Source organism: Rattus norvegicus, chromosome 10 (assembly GCF_036323735.1).
Source record: "Rattus norvegicus strain BN/NHsdMcwi chromosome 10, GRCr8, whole genome shotgun sequence".
NCBI classification, from domain to species: Eukaryota; Metazoa; Chordata; class Mammalia; order Rodentia; family Muridae; genus Rattus; species Rattus norvegicus.
The window spans coordinates 83,931,474-83,952,290 of NC_086028.1; the positions used below are offsets into that span (position 1 = coordinate 83,931,474).

The 20,817-nt window shown below is 50.6% G+C and overlaps 2 protein-coding genes across 5 annotated transcripts; one reads left to right on the top strand and one right to left on the bottom strand.

The window, feature by feature from the left end:
- Window positions 1-11: 11 nt before the first annotated feature.
- Mien1 (migration and invasion enhancer 1) lies at window positions 12-1,305 on the bottom strand. Its single transcript, NM_001108296.1, has 4 exons — window positions 1,175-1,305; window positions 964-1,061; window positions 546-622; window positions 12-456 (listed from the first exon to the last, which is right to left on the bottom strand). Exons 1-4 carry the CDS (start codon window positions 1,261-1,263, stop codon window positions 373-375), a joined length of 348 nt encoding a protein of 115 aa, NP_001101766.1. The 5' UTR covers window positions 1,264-1,305; the 3' UTR covers window positions 12-372.
- Window positions 1,306-5,064: 3,759 nt separating this feature from the next.
- Grb7 (growth factor receptor bound protein 7) lies at window positions 5,065-17,871 on the top strand. Of its 4 annotated transcripts, XM_063269991.1 has the most exons (17): window positions 5,065-5,672; window positions 8,422-8,557; window positions 8,928-9,258; window positions 12,816-12,972; window positions 13,079-13,229; window positions 13,347-13,503; window positions 13,617-13,738; window positions 13,876-13,953; window positions 14,173-14,322; window positions 15,681-15,791; window positions 15,992-16,090; window positions 16,293-16,373; window positions 16,468-16,584; window positions 16,719-16,779; window positions 16,896-16,983; window positions 17,087-17,180; window positions 17,354-17,871. In XM_063269991.1, exons 4-17 carry the CDS (start codon window positions 12,821-12,823, stop codon window positions 17,498-17,500), a joined length of 1,608 nt encoding a protein of 535 aa, XP_063126061.1. In that variant the 5' UTR covers window positions 5,065-5,672; window positions 8,422-8,557; window positions 8,928-9,258; window positions 12,816-12,820; the 3' UTR covers window positions 17,501-17,871. The 4 variants fall into 4 exon arrangements, with proteins under 4 accessions (XP_063126061.1, XP_038942897.1, XP_006247495.1 ...); XM_039086969.2 differs by lacking the exon at window positions 5,065-5,672 and having other exon boundaries at window positions 5,951-8,557; XM_006247433.5 differs by lacking the exons at window positions 5,065-5,672; window positions 8,928-9,258 and adding an exon at window positions 6,151-7,855.
- Window positions 17,872-20,817: the final 2,946 nt, after the last annotated feature.

The following is a 20,817-nucleotide window of genomic DNA, read 5'->3' on the forward strand; positions in this document are numbered from 1 at the left end:
TCCAGTTGACACCCGTGTTTGTAGTTACTCTTTATTGCCAAGAGTTGACACTAACCAGGACTCAGGGACATAAGTTAAAGCAACTGTGGCATCTGAAAAGTATTGCCACGCTGGGGAGAGGACCAAACCGCAGAGGGAACAGATCCCGGGAAAGGGATGTGAGGAGGTGGTAATGTCCACGGAGAACATCTCTTTTCTTCCTTAGACCATAGAAATGTCTAATCCCTCTTTGTGTCCAAAGAGACAAAGTGAGGTCTGGGTCTTAGCTACCTAGGGCTAAGTGAGGGGCTAAAGGTAGAGGGAGTTCCCAGCGTAACCACAAGGAAACAAAGGTTTAAACCCCAGAACCAAGCTTCCAAGAGTCGTTTTTAGTCACAGGATGACACAGGGAGGCCGGCTGTTGGTGATCTTTTCTAAGGGTTCTCCATTGCTGGCTCTTCGGATAGCTTCCATGAGCTATTGGACAAAGACATGGGCCAGTGTCATGCATAGGAGAAGAGGGTGTGTCTCGTCTCAGCCACCCTCCCGATGCTGCAAATACTCACATCTTTCTCATAAGGAAAACCCCCATTCTCCAGCTTGGAGAACACCAGCTGCCCATTGATCTCAATCTCGAAGGCCCCTAATAGGAAATAAACGCAAGAATGAGCTAAGAACGGGCAGAGGTTCAGGGAGGTCCTTGACACTATTGAGACTCCAGTCAAAACTGTTCATGGTCTCTGCAGACACCATTCGCGAGACCCGGTTTTCAGATCTTTAAGCCATTCAGCCCAAGAACCAAGGGAGTCCTCACCCATGTTCCTTTCATTACGCCATTAAGAGTTCCTTCAAACCCACGGTAGGCAGTTTTGCTATGTGCAAGACATTGCTAGCGGCTCTATGTACAGCAGCCAATGTCAGTTCTAGAAGGCAGGAGAGCTGGAGTTTATAACACGGACTAAGCAGGTGCTCTGCGGACCTCACCTGTCCCCCCGAGTCGCGACTCAATCTCGATGCCCGGATACTCCTCCTTCACGGCGCTTGCCAGCTCCAGGTAGGTCGCCTCAAAGCCGCAGGGTTTACTGGGGAGAAGAGACGTGGGGTGAGCTGGGGTTCCGGGGGTGGGGCCTCCCGTGGGCCCACCCCCATCTTGCCGGCGAGCACAAGAGGCTCCTTTTCAACCCGAGGGGCTCACCAGTACTCCACCACGATGTGGACTCCACTGCCTGCTTCCACCTCCCCGGGAGGGGGCACCACGGACACCTGCCCTGGCTCCCCACTCATTGCTGCCCGCTCTGCTGCAGGGCTGCTTCCGGGTGTGACGCCACGTTAAAGTCACGTGGGGGCGTGGCCAGGGCGTGGCCGGACCTCGCATTGCGTCTGGGTGCCCTCTGCCGTCAGCTGGTACTGCTACATCTTGATCCAGCGGGAAAGCCAGTATCCTGGACCAGCATTGCTGGATTTCTTTGGCATCCAATGCTCACTGGACACAATGGATTTGCTTACTAACGAACTGCCTGTGATTGCAAAGCTATTTTCCATTTACAAAAGACAGAGAGAATGGGGCAAGCGGCTGCGGTAGCTGATGGTTTGTGATTGTTGGTATTTCCCGCTAGCATTTGAAACTACACCATAGTTACATCCCAAGTTTTTTTTAACTTTTAAGAATATTTTAATTACGTATATATGTGTGTTAAGTGTGAATTTGTGCACGCGAAGGCATATTTTAAAATTTATTACATTTATTTTTTAATTTGTAGATGAGTGTGTGTTGGTGGTGGGGGCCATGCCACAGCATGCTTTGGAAGGTCAGAGAACGGCAACTTTCAGCGTTCGATCTCCTCCATCTATCATGTGGGTCCCAGGGATTGAACGCAGGCTCTGTCTCAAAGCTCTGTCTCTTACAGGTTAAGCTATCTCATCAGCCTAATCGTCTAGTTCTTTTGACTCTGAAGTGCCTCTTTTCATCCCAGCCTCTTACTAGAGGGCTAGATCATTGAGCCCAGTTTGTAATTCTGGATCGAGGCAGTCTGGGTCCTCCCTGCCTCTTCCTTCCCCGAAGCACCACTACAGTATCATAACAAGTGACCCATTCTGGTGTCCCTTGACTGCCCATCGCTTGCTCAGTTTGTGTTTGCTGAGTTCTGTCGTCATTCCATCCAGTTATAGGACATTTCCATCGATCTAAAAAGGTCTTTCCTGTTTGCTTACAGTCTAGCCCTAAGCAATCCCTATCTGCTAAACTTTTCTGGACGTTTCACATACACTGGCTCTTGCCGCATGAGAGCAAGCCTCCGTCCAGGGGTGTGTTCCAGGAGTTCGTTTTTATTCATGAATAGTATTTCATTCTGATGTAGAGATAAAGCACAGATTATTTATCTATCGACGTTAATCTGGGTTCCTGTGGGTTTTGTCTATTTTGAATAATGTCGCTGTAAATGTCTTGCAGATGACTGTGTGTGCATGTGTGTGCCTATGTATGCCTATGTGCTGCCATTTCTCTTAGGTAGGTTCCTTGGAGCAGAATTAAAAATATTGGGTGGCTTGGGGCTGGGGATTTAGCTCAGTGGTAGAGCGCTTACCTAGGAAGCGCAAGGCCCTGGGTTCGGTCCCCAGCTCCGGAAAAAAAGAACCAAAAAAAAAAAAAAAAATATTGGGTGGCCTGGGAAATTTACATTTAACTCTTTATGGGTTGCTTACTCACCTGCTTGGCTTTTTCTAAGCAGCTGTCATTTCGCAATACCAACAGCAACACAGTACACAAGGATTGGTTTCTTCATAGCCAAATATTAGTTGTCTGTCTCTTTGATGATAGTTATTCTATTAGGTAATGCTATTGGCTATCTTTTCAAATGGTCCCATTTTTATCCTTCTTTCTTGTTTTTTGTTTTTTTAAAGATTTATTTATTTTATATAAGTACACTGTAGCTGTCTTCAGACACACCAGAAGAGGGCATCAGACCTCATTACATATGGTTACGAATCACCACGTGGTTGCTGGGATTTGAACTCAGGGCCTCTGGAAAAGCAGCCAGTACTTTTAACCACTGAACCATCTCTCCAGCCCTGTTTGTTTTTTATAGACAGGGTTTTTGGCCATCCTGGGGACCGAACTCAGGGCCTTACGATTGCTAGGCAAGCGCTCTACCACTGAGCTAAATCCCCAACCCCCATAGCCCAGTTTAATTGGGTTACTTTTTCTTAGTATTGTTATCTAAGAGTTATTTATGTATCTTACATATAATATCTCACACGAAATAGGTATTTACAAGTGTTTTTCTCTTGGTATTTGCAGCATATGCACACTGAATGAATATAAGTGCTTAACATTTTTTTTAAAGATTTATTTATTCTATATAAGTACACCATAGCTATCTTTTCAGACACACCAGAAGAGGGCATCAGATCTCATTACGGATGATTGTGAGCCACCATGTGGTTGTTGGGAATTAACTTGGGACCTCTGGAAGAGCAGCTAGTGCTCTTGACTACTGAGCCATCTCTCCAGCCCTAAAATTTTTTTCTTTAAAAAATTCTTTGTCAGCCAGCAGTGGAGACACAAGCTTTTAATCCCCACACTTGGGAAGCAGAGGCGGGTAGATTTCTGGGTTCAGGCCAGCCTGGACTACACAGCTAGTTCCAGGACAGGTAAGGCTACACAGAGAAACCCTGTGTGGAAACACCATAAATAAATAAATAACCTTTTGACTAGCCCAAGGCTACAGATTTCCTTCCATTGTTATTTATTTAACTGTCTTCGATGTTTTGTTGTGATTTTTTTTTCTTTTTTTTTTTATTCATTTATTATTTATAAGTACACTGTAAGTATCTTCAGACACACCAGAAGGGGGCATCAGATCTCTTTACAGATGGTTGTGAGCCACCATGTGGTTGCTGGGAATTGAACTCATGACCTCTGGAAGAGCAGTCGGGTGCTCTTAACCGCTGAGCCATCTCTCCAGCCCCTTTTGTTGTGATTTTATCACTTCAGCACTGACATTTAGGTTCACGATCTATTTTTTCTTGTTTGCTTCTGTGCTTTTTGTTTGTTTGTTTTTGTTTTTGTTTTTTTTTCCGGAGCTGGGGACCGAACCCAGGGCCTTGCGCTTCCTAGGCAAGCGCTCTACCACTAAGCTAAATCCCCAACCCCCTTTGTTTTTGTTTTTAAGCAGTGTCTCTTTACATAGCCCTGGCTATCCTGGAACTCACTGTGTAGACCAGGCTGGCCTTGAACTCATATAGATCTTCTTGCTTCTGCTTCCTGAGCGCTGGACCTAAAGGCATGTGCCACCACCTCCTGGCTGTGATCTATTTTTTAATGATTATTTTTATTTAAGTGTTTGTCTATATCTGTACACGTGCATGCATATGCAGATGCCTATGAAGGCTAGAATAGGGCACGAGAGGCCCCTGGAGCTGGAGTTACAGGCAGTTGTGAACCTTTGGCTGTGTTAAGTGATGAGAACAGAATTTGGGTCCTCTGAAGAGCAGCAGCAAGTGCTCTTGACCACTGGGCCATCTCTTAAGACCTAGTTAGAATTATTTTTATGCATCATGGGAAGTAAAGAGATAAATTACTCTCTTAGTATGTAAGTATTAAACTGTGAGGGTGCCATTGTTAAAAACATCTACCATGTGTCGTGGCGCATGTCTATAGTCTCAGCTAATTGGAAGACCCAGTAAGAAGATCGACTGAATTCAAGAACATTCTGGGCAAAATAGCGAAGCACTGTCTCAAAGATCTTATCCATCCATTAAATGGGCTTTGCAACTTTGTCAAGAAGCTGCTGACTCCAGTCATGGTGGTTCACTCCTTCATTTCCAGTGCTTGGGACAGAGGTGGTTTGATCTCTGTGAACTTGAGACCAGCCTGGTCTACAAAGAGAGTTCTAGGACAGCCAGAGTTATGTGGTGAGATCCTGTCTAAAGTGAAGAAGAAGAAGAAGAAGAGGAGGGGGGGAGGAGGAAGAAGAGGAGGAAGAGGAGGGGGAGGAGGAGAAGGGGGAGGGGGAGGAGGAGAAGCAGGAGGGGGAGGAGGAAGAGGAGGGGGGAGGGGGAGGAGGGGGAGGAGATACTGCTAAAAACATAAAGCTTTCCATTTGGACTCTCAATGCTTTCATGGATCTATATACAAATGGTAACTTGAAGTTTTGACTTTCCATACTGTATATTTGGAAAGGATTCACTAGAAACTGGAATTTGATGCTTGGTAGTCTAGATATCCATGTTCATTTTCCAACTAAGGTATTCTTAAAATTAGAAACAGTATTCATTCTGAGTGTATGCGTGAGGCAAGTTCAATTCCCAGCACCCACATCGTAGCTCACAACCATCTCTAACTCCAGTTCCAGCAGCTCTGATGTCCTCTTCTGGCCTCCTTGGGCATCAGGCAAGAACGTGCTATACTTAAATACTTAAATACCTACAAACACAGACACATAAATAAAAAAGTCTTTAAAACAAAAATTAAGCAGAAAGCCTTGTAACAACAAAACCTAGGCTTTATTTATCTGCTTGCTTGTTCGTTGGCTCGTTTGTTTATTTATTGAAACAGTGTTTCTTGTGTAGCCTTGGCTATCCTGGAACTAGCTCTGTGGACAAGGAAGGCTTTCAACTCACAGAGATCCACCTGCCTCAGCTTCTGAACTGCTGGGATTAAAGGCATGCACTATCACTACCTGACCAAAAACTAGGTTTGTTTTCTTAATTTTTTTTTAGATTTATTTATTTACTTTTGGTTCATTTTATTTATTTACTTTATGTATGAGTGCTATGCTGTACACCTGCAGGTCAGAAGAGGGCATCAGATCCCATTATAGATGACTGTGAACCACCATATGGGTGCTGGGAATTGAACTTGGGACCTTTGGAAGAACAGTCAGTGCTCTTAAACACTGAGCCGTCTCTCCAGTCCAGCTGTAAGAGCATCATAAGACAAGGAGCATTGGTGAACCGGTTCCTGTACTCTTTTTTTTTTTTTTTTTCGGAGCTGGGGACCAAACCCAGGGCCTTGCGCTTGCTAGGCAAGCGCTCTACCACTGAGCTAAATCCCCAACCCTCCTGTACTCTTTATCTTCTTTTGGTTGGAGATGGGCTTGCTGTGGCCTACCTCAGGCTGGCCTTTATTTATTTAACCTTTAACTCTCCTCAGTACTGGGATTACACATTCAGCTTGTTGTGACTTTTATCCTAAATTTAAATCAGCTTATACATATTTAAAGTTCATCTTGGTAGGCAAGAAGGTTAAGGAGTTAGTCATTTGAGGTCAAATCTGATGCCATCAGTTTGCTTCCCAGAATCCACTATGCAACCAGTTCCTTATGAATCTTTTGGCAAGTCCTGACACACAGCCTTGTGCACCTACCCCATAAGGTCCCAGACAGAATGGTTCCCAAGCTCCTACAAGCCACTATCTCCCACTGCTAGCCCCTCCTGTTTCCTCCCTGGGACCTCAAATCTGCTCTTCACCCACCATGTCCTTGAAGTCCTATTTCGAGATCAGCGTTTCTCAACCTGTGGGTCTCCACTCTTTAGTGGGGCTGTGGGTGTCGACTGACCCTTTCACAGGGGTTGCTAAGATCATTGGAAGACATATATTTACATATGGTTCACAACAGTTGCAAAATAACAGTTATGAAGCAGCAGCAAAAATAATTTTATGGTTGGGGTCACCACAACATGAGGAACTGTATTAAAGGGCTGCAGCATTAGGAAGGTTGAGAACCACTGTTTTGAATGGAATCCTGGGGCTGGAGAGGGGATGGCTCAGAGGTTAAGAGCACTGACTGCTCTTCCAGAGGTCCTGAGTTCAATTCCCAGCAACCACTTGGTGGCTCACAACCACACATAATGAGATCTGGTGCCCTCTTCTGGCCCTCAGGCATACATGCAGGGAGAACATTGTATATGTAATAAATAAATTAAAAAAAAAAAAAAGTCTTTGTAAAAGAAAGAAATGGAGCCAGGCATGGTGGCACATACCTTTAATCCCACCACTCTGTTTTGAGGCCAGGCCGGTCTACAGAGCGAGTTCCAGGACAGCTAAGGCTACACAGAGAAACTCTGTCTCGAAAAACAACAGCAACAACAACAACAACACACACACAGAGACAGAGAGGGACATACACACACACACACACACACACACATATGCAGAGAGAGAGAGAGAATGAGAGAGAGAAATGGAGAATGGAATCACTCAGCCCTCTGAGTCTGGCTTTCCTCCAGCCTTCTACATAGTAATCTTTCAGAGTGCAGCCCTGCCTGTGTCTCTCCTTGCAGGGTCTGGCTTCTGCCCACCACTCCTGCCAGTCTGGACAAACAGGATGGATGGCTCTCAAACCTGGTTTGCAAAACAGCCACCTGCGGGCTTGTCAATATCTCACATTCCTGGGGCTCTGCCTCAGAGCTGGAGACTCTGGTAGCTGAGGAGGGGCCCACGGATCTGCTCTTCCCATAGCAGCTTAAGAGACTTGGAGACCGTGCTCCCCGCCTTTTAAGAGCTGCAGTGGTTTTTCTCCACCCCTCCTGTACCTGCACAACCTGCCCAGGCTCACCTGATGGCCTCCTTTCCTGTCCACCCCCACTCGCTTAGCTCTGCCTTCTGTGTTCCCTCCCAGCAGTTGCTTCTGTCCAGCATGGTGGGTTAACCTCTCTGGTTCCCACTCACCCCAGGTTCCTCCCTGGCTTTATTTTCATGGCCTTCCCTGCCTCCCATGAGTCACTCAACCTGACAAACTTGTCACCTGTCATTTCTTATTTGTGTGACTCTTAAAGGTCAGTCTCCCTGATTGGTTTGCGGCCAGCTAAGGGCGGGTCTGTTTTTGTTGTTTTGCTCTGTATACCCAGCACCAAGCACAGATCTGCTAGGTTGGATGTGAGTAAATTGTCTCTTGTGACTTATTCAAATTGCTTCCTGGCCCAAGTAACCTGCCCCCTTCCCCACCTTTTTTTTTTTTTCTTCTTCTTTTTTTTGGAGCTGGGGACAGAACCCAGGGCTAGGCAAGCGCTCTACCACTGAGCTAAATCCCCAACCCCCCTTCCCTACCTTTTTACTTTGCCCCGTTCATACTAGTCTGTTAGTCTCTCTCTCTCTCTCTCTCTCTCTCTCTCTCTCTCTCTCTCTCTCTCTCTCTCTCTCTCTCTGACACAGGGTTTCTCTGTATAGTCCTCACTGTCCATGTAGACCATGCTGGCCTCGAACTCAGAGATCCACCTGCTCCTGCCTCTGGAAAGCTGGGATTAAAGGCAGGTACTTCCACAGTCTGCTTTTCACACTCGTTTTTCAAGCAGAAAAGATGGGGGGGGGAGGCTGTGCTTCCTCAGGGCAGACCCCTTATCACCCCTCGGCTTGTTTGTTTTCTTAACTCTCACCCGTGGGAAGCTGGGAGGTGGCCCACTGCCTTTGATCCGGGTCTCTCAACTCCTCTTCCTGATCCTCAGATGTTTGCTGTGGGCTGAACCAGAAAGCTGGAGTAACTGCTGCAATAGTCATCTGCACCAGGCCACAACGGTCGCCAGAACACCGTGGCCCCTCCCACCAGGCCACCTTGCTGCGCTTAGATTTGAAACTGGAGAGGTGAGACCCTGGACTTGCCTCGGAAGGGAGGGTGCATCGTGGCATCCTAGCAGGGTCAGGACAACAGCCTGCTTGGCTAGACTGTGGTTGGAGGTCAAAGGGCAGGGCACCTCTTTTGGCTTCCCTCTTAAGCCCAGTGCCCTTTGCCCTAGGGGGTGAGATCCGAGCTGAAGACGGCCCCCTAACTTGACCAATGAACATCCATCCCATCGTTGGGATGGGACGAGTAGGAGTGGGCGGGACCGTTTCTGTTTAACAAACAGCCTCCAAACTCCCCTTCCCATGTAGTCAGGATTCTAGATTTTTCTCTTTCCAGCCTGTTCTCTTTGACTCTTCCTTGCCTCTGCCGGGCACCTGCTCTCTCTCCTAGCACCTGCTGCCCTGTAGGAAGGGCAAGAGCCAATTCCAGGCGGTGCACAGTGAGGAGTCTCCACCCCTCCTCCTGCGCTTCCTTCTCCAGGGCGCCTCTCAGGCCCCGCCCTCACCTGCCCAAGATAATTTTAGTTTCCCTGGGCCTGGAATCTGGATACGCAGGGCTCGCTCCATATTCTCCCGCCTCAACATCCAAAGGCGGGCTAACCCTCCTACCACCTGGAGAGAAGAGAGAGAGGGTTCGAAATCAAATCCAAGGGTCTGGGACCTCTAGACAGAGCCAGCCTTTGGGTCCCGGTGTCCCGCTCCTTCTGCTGGAGTTCCTCCAGGTAAGCCGATCGAGATCGTCTCAATCTGCTCGTACCCCCAGCCTCACTAGAGCCTCAGGTTGTGCCCGCTTCTTCGAGCGGATCTGGCTTGCTGCCCAGGTAAATGGCTCGGAGGCTGCCAAGCTCTCCCCCTGACCGCCCTCTCTCGGCGAGGTCAAGCCAGAGGCGGGGGAGAGAGGGGTGGGTGGTAGTTAAGGCCTAGAGTCTTTCTCCCTAAACCGGTGGCCTCAGGCAGGTGAGCTAAGGTTTGTTGGGTAAAGACCAAAGCGGGAACTTCATCTTGGGGGGTGGGGTGGGATGGGACGCACGTTAGGTCTGGGTCCCTAAGGTAAGATTCATTCGCCTGATGCTCTCTGCCCTGCGTTGTTTTGGTTTGTTGGTTCGTTGGTTGGCATCTCAAACCCTTCCCTCTCCTCCCCTTGCTCCCTGAGACCTCTCACTCCCACCTTCTCTCCCAGGGAATTCGTGAATGGGAGGTAAGGTCTCTCGGTCACCTGAAATCTTGACTTTCCGGCTAAAACTAGTTCTTCTTACCGAAGACCAGTTATTAGGGGGTGTCGGATCGGAGGTTGCCCTTCAATGCCTTATTGAGCTCAATTTACTACAATCTGGGGTTCCCATTCGGAGGAGAGTGAAGGAGAGGGAGTCCCTCAATGGTTGGAACTCCGCCTCTCCACGTTGTAGTCCCACCTCGGATACGGAAGCCCAGTCGGCTGAGGATCCCTCCGGGCTGCGGATAAGAGTGGACAAAGAAAGCTAGAGGGGTGGGCGTAGGGTCTTCAGTGCCTGGAAGACAGTGTGTGGCTGATATGACCGCCTGTTTGAGGAGGCTGAAGCTGGGGAAAGACCTAGGTCCCGGTCTGGGTCCTCGCGGCCGGATGGAGACTTAGTGCACCTGAAGGGCCAGGCGATAGTATTTTCAACATTTTTTCCTTTTGTCCCCCAAGAATGCAACGCCTTCTGGGTTATGAGTCTGTCTAGCCTGGACTCTGCTCTCCCCCTAATAGCGCGCGCGCGCGCGCGCGCGCGCGCGCGTGTGTGTGTGTGTGTGTGTGTATGTGTGTGTGTTGTTTGTGTTCTCCTCGAAGGCAAACTAATGATTAACTCGACGGAGAACTGTAGCATTCTTCCCAAATTAAACATTAAAAGAGTTGTCCCGCCCCACTTTATTCTATTGGATGCCCCGCTCCCGGCGGAGTGGGCGGAGCATCAACTTCGGGTCAACTAAGGGTTTCCCACCTCCTCACCTGGTCCTGGTACCCAGAAAGGTTAAGCCTCCTCATCCCTCCCCAAGCCCTGATGGGGTTTAGCTTCGTGTGCTGGAACAGAACCGGATCTAAGGTTACCTCAGGCCACCAGCTAAATTGTCGGCCCCACCAACCCTTCCCCTCAACTTGGGTAGAGTGGATGGTGGCCTTGTTTGCAGTTGGCCCCAAACATTAGGCCTTGCCACTCGCCCTTGGGGCTTTCTAGGTGGGGCAAGATTCAGGAAGTAAACAAGGCAGCTGGGAGGGTAGGAGAAAGGGTGGGGCAGGAGCCCTGCTGGGGCTGGAGAGTTTGGAGTGGCCCTGCTGAGAGGACAAATTGGTTGGGGGACCTGTTTCCCCAACAATGGAACCTTTGCTTAGGCCCTAATCTGAATGTTTTAGATCTCTTGGGCAGGGCTGCCAGACCCACAGCAGGCTCCCCTGCCTCAACTCAAATTTTAGTTACCGGACTGTGCCTAGTCCTGTCCATCTGAGGGGTGCCGTGGAGGGATCTGGAAGCTAACCCTAGCTTAGTTTGCACCTGAGCTTCTGGCCTCACACTGTAATCTGACTTCCATCTACTTCCTCCTCTTCCAAACACCTGTCTAATTGGGTGTTGTTTTCTCCATCTGAGGGAGGGGCACCCTTGCCGACGCTCCCTTCTCTCTCTCCCTGAAAGGGGAGATTAGGTGGGTGGGAGTAGGTGCCAGGTGTTGGTGTCCCTTGCTTGGTGTCTTGAGGATGATGCTAAGTGTCAGGTGTGTCTTGCTTGCTCTACTTGGCTCTCCGGGGTGCTTGGCTGTCTGTCTGTCCTCTTGGCTGTTTTAACTCCACTCCTGCCTGGTACCCCTCAGGTCAGGACATCCCAGAGTGTGTTCAGAGACCCTCTTCTACCAGCCACATAATCTCCATCCTATATCTTGGGGGTAGTTAACAGCAAAGACCGTTGTAGGTTTCAGACTCAGGCCAGTTAGGGCTGCATGCTGCTTGTCTATCGCCAGGTGGTGGGCTCCAATCCTGAGAGACCTCTGGATCCAGGCAGGGCATTTCCTTGCCCCTTCACTGGGCTATCAGCAGGGAGTTGGTTCAAGACTCGAGGTGGGCAGATGATTATTCCCATCCAGGCTGGACACTGGCCAAGGGTGGGGAGGGTGACCTCAGAGGAGCCTCAGGCTGCCCCTCCTCACATCTTCCTCTCTCCCCAGCCCGCAGCACCCCTTACCTACTCCCAGGCTACCTCTGTAGGTTGGGAAGTCAGGGATGGAGGGCAGGGGCCGGTTGTTTGTGTTCCTTCTCAGCCAGGAAGTCCTGTGGATGAGTCAAGGTTGAATGGAGAGCCTGCGGCTGTCCCGCCCCACCTTGACTCACCTGTCCCCCAGATCCCTTCATGCCCTCATGGAAGGGTCAAGTGTTTGTCCTGTCCTGGTGGAGGGAACCCCGGGTGTCCTCACAGCCCTGGTGAGGATGTCTGGCGAACAGTCAGGGTGCTGGGATTAGCATTGGCTATGCCAGGCTCAGCACCAAGGGTTTGCTGGTTCCTGCAGGGAAGGGGCCTGAAACTCCCCCACCCCAAGATCTTTTTGCCCGGTCTTTCCTGTCCTTACTTGTTCTATCGTCTCTGCCCCCGTGGGCGCTAAGGCATAGGTGACACTCTGGTGTGTATGCCAAGTGCTTTCAGACCAGAGAAGGGCTAAGACAGGTGCACAGTAATGGGGGCAGAGTTCCCAGCACAAGGCTGAGTGTGGCAAGACCAACAGGATTTCTCATACCTAGGAGGTGCCTTTAGCACTGAGGCTTCTGGAAAAAGTTGGGCAGGATGAGGAGTCTAGGAAGGCACTCAGTCTGGAGGCTGCTGGGGTAAGAGCCTCCGGGCCTTCCGCTCCCACCATATCTTGAGCGCACGGTCTTGCCCTCCTGATTCTTGTCCCTCTCCACCCCCTCCCAGGGTGTCACTCATCACTCAGCCAGGTGCTACTACAACAGGCTTGGCAACTGCATCTGGCAATGAGGTGCCAGAACGGCAAAGTGCCGGGAAAATCTGGGGCTGAGCCCAGCGAAATGAACAACCTTTCTTTGCCTTGACCCAGTGATTGTAGCTAGGGGCGTGAGGCACGGAGCCTGCCCAGTCTTCTTGAGCTGCTTTTGCTGTAGGCTGAGCGCTGGACTGACAACCACTGGGTACATACGCGCACGCTTCCGTATAAAGTACGCATGTCCTGTTCCCTGAGGGCTCAGGGGCAGCCGCAGCGGCAGCCTGTGAGGTCAGCAGCGGCAGCACCTGACATCAGCAGCACTGCATTTTCTTTATAGGTGCCATGGAACTGGATCTGAGCCCGTCTCATCTCAGCAGCTCCCCAGAAGATGTGTGCCCAACTCCTGGGACCCCTCCCGAGACTCCTCCGCCCCCGGATAACCCTCCGCCCGGCGATGTGAAGCGGTCTCAGCCTTTGCCCATCCCAAGTAGCAGGTAGGATGGGGCAATGGGACTGCCTTAGTAGGGAGGTCAGTGGACAGGTAGGCCAGCCAGCGCTGGCTAACACGCGGGTGCTTCTATCCCTCACTCTTTGCCATAGGAAACTTCGAGAAGAGGAGTTTCAGGCAACCTCTCTACCCTCCATCCCCAACCCCTTCCCCGAGCTCTGCAGCCCACCTTCACAGAAACCCATTCTTGGTGGTTCCTCCGGTGCTAGGGGGTTGCTTCCTCGAGACTCCAGCCGCCTCTGTGTAAGTTGATTTGGAAAAGGGACAGGTGGGGTATCCTGGTCACTGAGGACAGGGTAAGTCAGAGAGTAGAATCGCCCCCTGCCTTACCCCAAGTCACCTGCAGTTCTTGGGGTACAGGTGGTGAAGGTGTACAGTGAAGATGGAGCCTGCCGGTCTGTGGAAGTGGCGGCAGGTGCGACGGCTCGCCATGTGTGTGAGATGCTGGTGCAGCGAGCTCACGCCCTGAGCGATGAGAACTGGGGCCTGGTGGAGTGCCACCCCTATTTGGCTCTGGGTGAGTTGAGGTACAAGGAGCTGTGGGCCTATTTTCCATCTTGGGCCAGTAGGTGCTCATCTCGGAGGCTTAGTTACTCTCTACCAACCCCCGTGTTTCACCTTTGATCCCAGAGCGGGGTTTGGAGGACCATGAGTCTGTGGTAGAAGTGCAGGAGGCCTGGCCTGTGGGTGGAGACAGCCGCTTCATCTTCCGTAAAAACTTCGCCAAGTATGAACTCTTCAAGAGCCCTCCGGTGAGTGTGTGCGAGGGAAGCTGGACACACACACACACACACACACACACACACACACTGACATACACACACACACACTCTGGAGGACCCCCAGCCTGGGTTCTTGAGCTCTGATTCCTCATTTCTCTCTCCCCCAGCACACCCTGTTCCCAGAAAAGATGGTTTCCAGCTGTCTGGATACACCAACAGGCATATCCCATGAAGACCTCATCCAGGTGAGGTCTTCACCAATGTCTCCCTCCCGCTTCACCATACGTCCACAATCCCTCTAAGAGTCATCCAGAGTTTCACCCCCTGCCACCAGGCCATGTGTCCCCTCTCCCACCACGGTGACCTTGCCTGTGAATTTGTGACAGTCATTACCGGGCACAGCACCTCCTCCTGAGGCCTGAGAGGAGGCTGGCCTTTCATGCTCTGCTCACATCTATCCTCAGAACTTCCTGAATGCTGGCAGCTTCCCTGAGATCCAGGGCTTCCTGCAGCTTCGGGGATCAGGCCGGGGGTCAGGTCGAAAGCTTTGGAAACGATTCTTCTGCTTCCTGCGTCGGTCTGGCCTCTATTACTCGACCAAGGGCACCTCTAAGGTGAGGTTGTGAGGGGTCAGCTCTAGCCTGTCACGTACTTTTTCCTCACTGATCCTCTTAGACCTTTCCACTCTCAGACCAGGGGGACCCTCAGCTGCTCTTCCCTCCCCTTGGACTGGCTGTTTCCAGGCCCTGCCCGAACCTTTCTACCTCAACCCATTTGAGTCACCTACCCCAGGAGTGGCAGTAGAAAAGACAGGCCACTTGAATCAGCCTCTGCTTGTGTGTGTGTGTATGTTTCTGTCTTTGTGTGTGTCTGTCTGTATGTGTGTCTGTGTGTATGTCTCTGTGTGTGGGTATGTTTGTGTATGTATGTGTGTATATCTATGTGTGTATGTCTGTGTGTGTCCCTCTATGTATGACTGTATGTCTATATCTCTGTGTACCTGTGCCTATGTGTGTCTTTGTGTGTCTGTGTGTGCCTTCGTATATGTGCTTGTGTATGTCCATCTGTGTGTAACTGTATGTCTGTCTCTGTATACCTGTGCTTCTATATGTGTGTCTCTGTGTGTCTGTGTGTGCCTCTGTGTCTGTATGTGTATCTGTGTGTGTCTGTATGTCTGTGTCTCTGTGTGCCTGTGCCTATGTGTGTATATCTCTGTATGTGTGTGTACCTCTGTGTGTATGCCTGTGCGTGTCTCTCCTTCTGTGGATGTTTGTGTGTGTGTGTGTGTGTGTGTGTGTGTGTATGTCTGTGTGTGTCTATGTCTATGTCTCTGTGTGCCTGTGCCTATGTGTGTATATCTCTGTATGTGTGTGTACCTCTGTGTGTATGCCTGTGTGTGTCTCTCCTTCTGTGGATGTTTGTGTGTGTGTGTGTGTGTGTGTGTGTGTGTGTGTGTGTCTGTGTGTGTCTATGTCTATGTCTCTGTGTGCCTGTGCCTATGTGTGTATATCTCTGTATGTGTGTGTACCTCTGTGTGTATGCCTGTGCGTGTCTATCCTCGTGTGTCTGTGTGTGTCTGTGTGTATCTGTGTGTATGTCTGTGTGTGCATCAATGTCAGCGGTCTGCCTCAGGCAGATCTCCTTAGGAACTGTATCTTGATTTTAAAGACAGGGTCCCTACTGGGACCTAGGACTCGTGGATTAGGTTAGACCGCCTGGCCAGAGAGCCCTGAGAACTCTCTTGTTCCTCACACTGGGATTAGATGTACAATATTACTTCTGGCTCTTAAGGTGGGTGGGTGCTTGGGGAGGGGGACTCTTTACCAACTGAGTCACCTCCTCGGCACTGTTTGCTGTGTGACCATGGATAGTTCCCTGCCTCTCCCTGGTCCTAAAATCTCCCTACCTGGTGGGACACCAACATGGAGATAGGATCTCCCTGTACCAAGACCTACTGTCTCATGCTGCCTAGGACCCGAGACACCTACAGTACGTGGCAGATATAAATGAGTCCAATGTGTATGTGGTGACCCAGGGCCGCAAGCTGTATGGGATACCCACCGACTTCGGCTTTTGTGTCAAGGTGAGGGCTGCAGCCTGGGCTGGACTCGGGGAGGTGGGAGCTGCCTAAGTTTGAGTCCTATCTATGGCTTTTGAATGTCACGTTGAGGAGCCCAGCCTCATCTCCCTGTACTTGCACTTTTGGACAGGGCTTGGGTCCTCCCCTGCCCTAGGGCATCTGAGTACAGAATCATATAGGGGACAGTCCACTTCTCTCCCCAGCCCAACAAGCTTCGAAATGGCCACAAGGGGCTCCACATCTTCTGCAGCGAGGATGAGCAGAGTCGGACTTGCTGGCTGTCCGCCTTCCGGCTCTTCAAGGTGAGATCCCTGGAATGGCTATGGGGCTGGCCGTGCCTGGTAGAAATGACATGGCTCTGCCTTCAGAGGTCTTCCCAGTGAGGAGGTCATCACAGCCCAGATATTTCAGAATACCCATCAGGAAGGGCAGACTCAGTCCTGCTCTGTCACAACATTTCCTAGGCTCTCATAACCTCAGACCCTCTTTCCCCCCTGCCTCCAGTACGGGGTACAGCTATATAAGAATTATCAGCAGGCCCAGTCTCGTCACCTGCGCTTATCGTATTTGGGGTCTCCACCCTTGGTGAGTATACTATCCCGGGGTACGGGAGAAGTGGGCATGCAGGTTCAGGGCAGCTCTTCTGACCCCTTCTCTCCTCATTCTGTTCTCTCTCCAGAGGAGTGTCTCAGATAATACCCTGGTGGCCATGGACTTCTCTGGCCATGCTGGGCGTGTCATTGAGAACCCCCAGGAAGCTCTGAGTGCTGCCACGGAGGAAGCCCAGGCCTGGAGGGTAAGGCCTTCACACACCTATGCATCTGCTGTACTGGCTCCCAATGGGCGTTCGTGGAGGGAGGGAGGAAGGAAAAGGGCTTGGGGATCCAGTGAATGCCAAGGGCTCCTTGACTTCCATGTCCTCCATTGCAGAAGAAGACAAACCACCGTCTCAGCCTGCCCACCCCGTGCTCCGGCCTGAGCCTCAGTGCAGGTGGGCGATGGTCTAAAATCCCTTGGGTGGGCTACATTGCTACTCTGAGCAGTCCTGGCTGGGGTGGGGTGGTTCCCTTGCCTGAATGATCAGCATCTCTTCCCCCCTGACCCTAGCTATCCATCGCACCCAGCCCTGGTTTCATGGACGAATCTCCCGGGAGGAGAGCCAGCGGCTAATTGGACAGCAGGGCCTGGTGGATGGGTAAGGGGCTGGGCTGGGCTGGGTAACAGACCTGGGGGCCGGAAAGTCCCTAGAGCAGTTGTAACCAGGAACCCCTGATAATGCTACTTTGTTTCCCCCACAGTGTATTCCTGGTCCGGGAGAGCCAGCGGAACCCACAGGGCTTCGTTCTGTCTCTGTGCCATCTGCAGAAAGTCAAACATTATCTCATCTTGCCAGTGAGTAACTCCCCTACCCCTGAGCTAGGTTCTTGTAGCCCGGAGATATGAGACTTGAAGCCCCACTACGCACCTCCTTTCTCCCTGTACAAGAAACGGGGGTCGATTGCTAGCCCCACGGCTGCTCCTCTGCCCGGGACCACTGTCTGACCTGCCTTCTGGCCACACCACAGAGCGAAGATGAAGGCTGCCTTTACTTCAGCATGGATGACGGCCAGACCCGTTTCACAGACCTGCTGCAGCTGGTGGAATTCCACCAGCTGAACCGAGGCATCCTGCCCTGCTTGCTGCGCCACTGCTGTGCCCGTGTGGCCCTCTGAGGCCACACAAGCTGTTACAGCCATGGGGCTGCTTATCGCCCTTCTGCTCCGTTCAGTGGACTCGGTGCAGATGGGTGGGATGATAAACAGATGAAGAGCTCCCCCCACTTTTCTCCCACTTTTTTTTTTACCTCCCTCAGGTAATGAAACATCCCCCAGCCCTGTTCATCCCTGACTCCTGTCCCCAAAGGAGGCATTGTGGTCCTCTCCCCTTGGTAGAGCTCCTGAGGCAGTGAAGGGCATTATGAGAGGAGTAGGGGCAGCCCGGGTGGTCTCATGCCCCACCCACACTCTGTACAGACTGAGAGGCCAGTTGATCTGCTCTGTTTTATACCAGTGATAATAAAGATTATTTTTTGATACACCCACGAGTTCTGTCTGGCAAGAACTGACAAGAGAACCAGCAGAGGGAAAGGCCTTGGTCAACTGGAATATGCCCTAAAGACAAAAAGGCTGTTAGCCGCCGGAGAGCTTTCAAACCCTACCAGGTACCTGGTGCAGCCCAAGTGGTCAGTCAGTGCCTGTTAAATGGACAAATGGACAACAAGGGGTGGTGCTTTTCTTTCATTCTTTAGAAGAGAAAATCATAATTATGTCTATGACTGTGGGTTTGTATGTGCATGGGCACATGCAGTTGCTCAAGGAGGCCAGAAGGGGGCACCGGGTCCCTCCGAGCTGCAGTTAGAGCCAGCTGTGTGCTAATGTAGATGGTGGTAACCAAACTCGGGTCTTCTTCAAGAGTAGGCCGTGCCTTTGACCACTGATCCAGCTCTTCCACCCCAAGGGACTGGGCTTTTCTGACAGAGCCTAGATCTAACCAAGCCTGGGAACTGTGATGCATGACTAGAATCTCAGCACTCAACTGCAGAAAAACAACTGCAGGAAATTCAGGGCTAGCCCGGGTTATATGAGACCCTGTCTCAGGACCTCCCTTTTCTCCACAAACCAAGATGAGTTAGCAGCAAGTCTTGGACTAGTTAGTGGACAGTGAGTTCTGACGAATGCCACGGGGAAGGGAGAGAAGTCTCACTTTCCTCACTCCGGTTTTCTACCAACCTTTTCTCCCTCTCTGCAGTCCCCAGATCTGCTTTCTGTCCCTACAGCCTCCCTCACTCAGAAAGCCTGGCAGGGAAGGGAGATGCAGCCCTAAGTCTCTAATCTCCAGCCCGTCTTTCAGCTTCCAGAGTGAGTTGAGACCGTGCAAGCCTGCCCACTGCTCAGTTAGGCTGCATTTCCCCAGAGTTCCATGCCTTCATCTAACCCAACGGCAGCCTTATAATAAGTACATCCAACGACACCCACACCCTCTGCCCGGTTGTGGAGACACATCTTTTAGACTAAGCAGATTTTATTTTGGAAAAAAAAATCAAATTTTGACTTTTTTTTTTTAAAGATTTATTTATTTATTTTAGGCATATGAGTACACTGTCACTGTCCCCAGACACACCAGAAGAGGGCATCAGATCCCATTACAGATGGTTGTTAGCCACCATGTGGTTGCTGGGAATTGAACTCAGGACCTCTGGAAGAGCAGTCAGTGCTCTTAACCGCTGAGCCATCTCTCCAGCCCAAATTTTGACTCTTAATTCCATCAAACTAGTTTCCCAGAATTACGGGGGCCAGTGAACATATGAGTTGACACGTGGGGACAGTTACCAAAATCAGGACTGGGAATCAGAATGGATAGTTTAGTTTCTACTCCAACGACAGCCAAAGGACCCAAACCCAAACTCCCTGTAAAAACACGTTCATGAGCGACTAGAGACATTCTAACTTATTCAATATTATATTAAGGGACATATTTACATTTTTAACATATGGTAATGGCGTGGTAGGTTTTTAAATTTTTTTTAAAAGATTTATTTATTTCACATATATGAGCGCACTGTAACTGTCTCCAGACACACCGGGAGAGGGCATCAGATCCCATTACAGATGGTTGTGAGCCACCATGTGGTTGCTGGGAATTGAACTCAGGACCTCTGGAAGAGCAGTCAGTGCTCTTAACCACTGAGCCATCTCGCCAGCCCCCAGGTTTTTTAATTTTTTAAAAATTTCTGATACAGGGTTTCTCTGTGTATTCCTGGTTGTTTTGGGACTTTTTCTGTAGACCAGGCTGGCCTCAACCTCAGAGACTCGCCTGCCTCTGTCTCCCAAGTGCTGGGATAAAAAGCGTGTGCCACCACCCAGCGATAGTTCAATCCCTCTCCCCGTTGAAAAGGCTTATGCGATGGTAAACCTTGTAATCCCAGCACTCAAAAGTTCCAGGCAAGCCTGAGCTACTTGGAGAGACTATCTCAGCAAACACACCAAACACCTAGCAGAGGGATGAGGGTTCCGAGGTGGGGGGAGGGGTCTGGGGGAGGGGTCTGTCAAGCAGAAGGGGAAGACTCATTAAGTATTACAGGGAGATGATCTTCCCAAGACAGCTTTGCTGTGTATTCCTGGTTAGGCTGAAATTTGCTATGTAGACCAGGCTGGCCAGCTTGGAACTCACAGACATCCCCCTGCCTCTCTGAAACACACCCCTTATCTCCCCCTCCCCATCCTCCATCCCCAAGCATGTGTTGCTCCACCCAGCTCAGCTTCGTTTTTAAAAAGATCAATACTTTTTGAAATTTTCACAATCTTTAAAAAAAAACAGATGAGAGATCCTTTCTAAACCTCTAAGACCCACTAAGCACTAGGTAAACAAAACAGTTCCTCTGCCGGCCACATCGTTGACCTTGTTCAAATCCAAGCTCTACCATGAACTGGGGGGACACCTCGGCTGTCTAACTAGCCAGGTGCCAGGTCTGGGCCCATTTTGCTCCCCTGCAGCTGACTTCCAAGTGGAACCTCTAAGCTTCTGGAAAGACTTTCCTCTGTAGTCTAGGTCTCCCAGTCAGGTTGGCTTGAGGTGACCTCAAAGGTCCAGCCACTTCAAAGAGCGCTTGGGTCAACTTCAGCAAGAATTGGGCCAATTGGGATGAAGTCGACCCACGCTTGGCTAATGCCAGGCTGGGGAGCTTGGAGCCACATCTGACAAACAGGCAAAAAGACCCTTTAACACTCCAGCGTGCCTGCTGGGACCTCCCCTGCAGAGTTCTCTGTAGCCGGGATCCTGGAAGAGCTGCAGATCTCACTGCTTTTCTGTAGGACTTGAAGCAAAGGCCAGTGCCCTCCCCATCTGGCCACCTGCCACGACCCCGGAACTAGCTCTTTTACTGGCTGCTGCTAAAGTTTGGAATTGGGAGCCCATACCAATCACGGATGCCCACTGTTATTCCTGCCAAGGTCCCAGAAAAGGGGCCAAGATGAGTCACCCTTTAAGCATG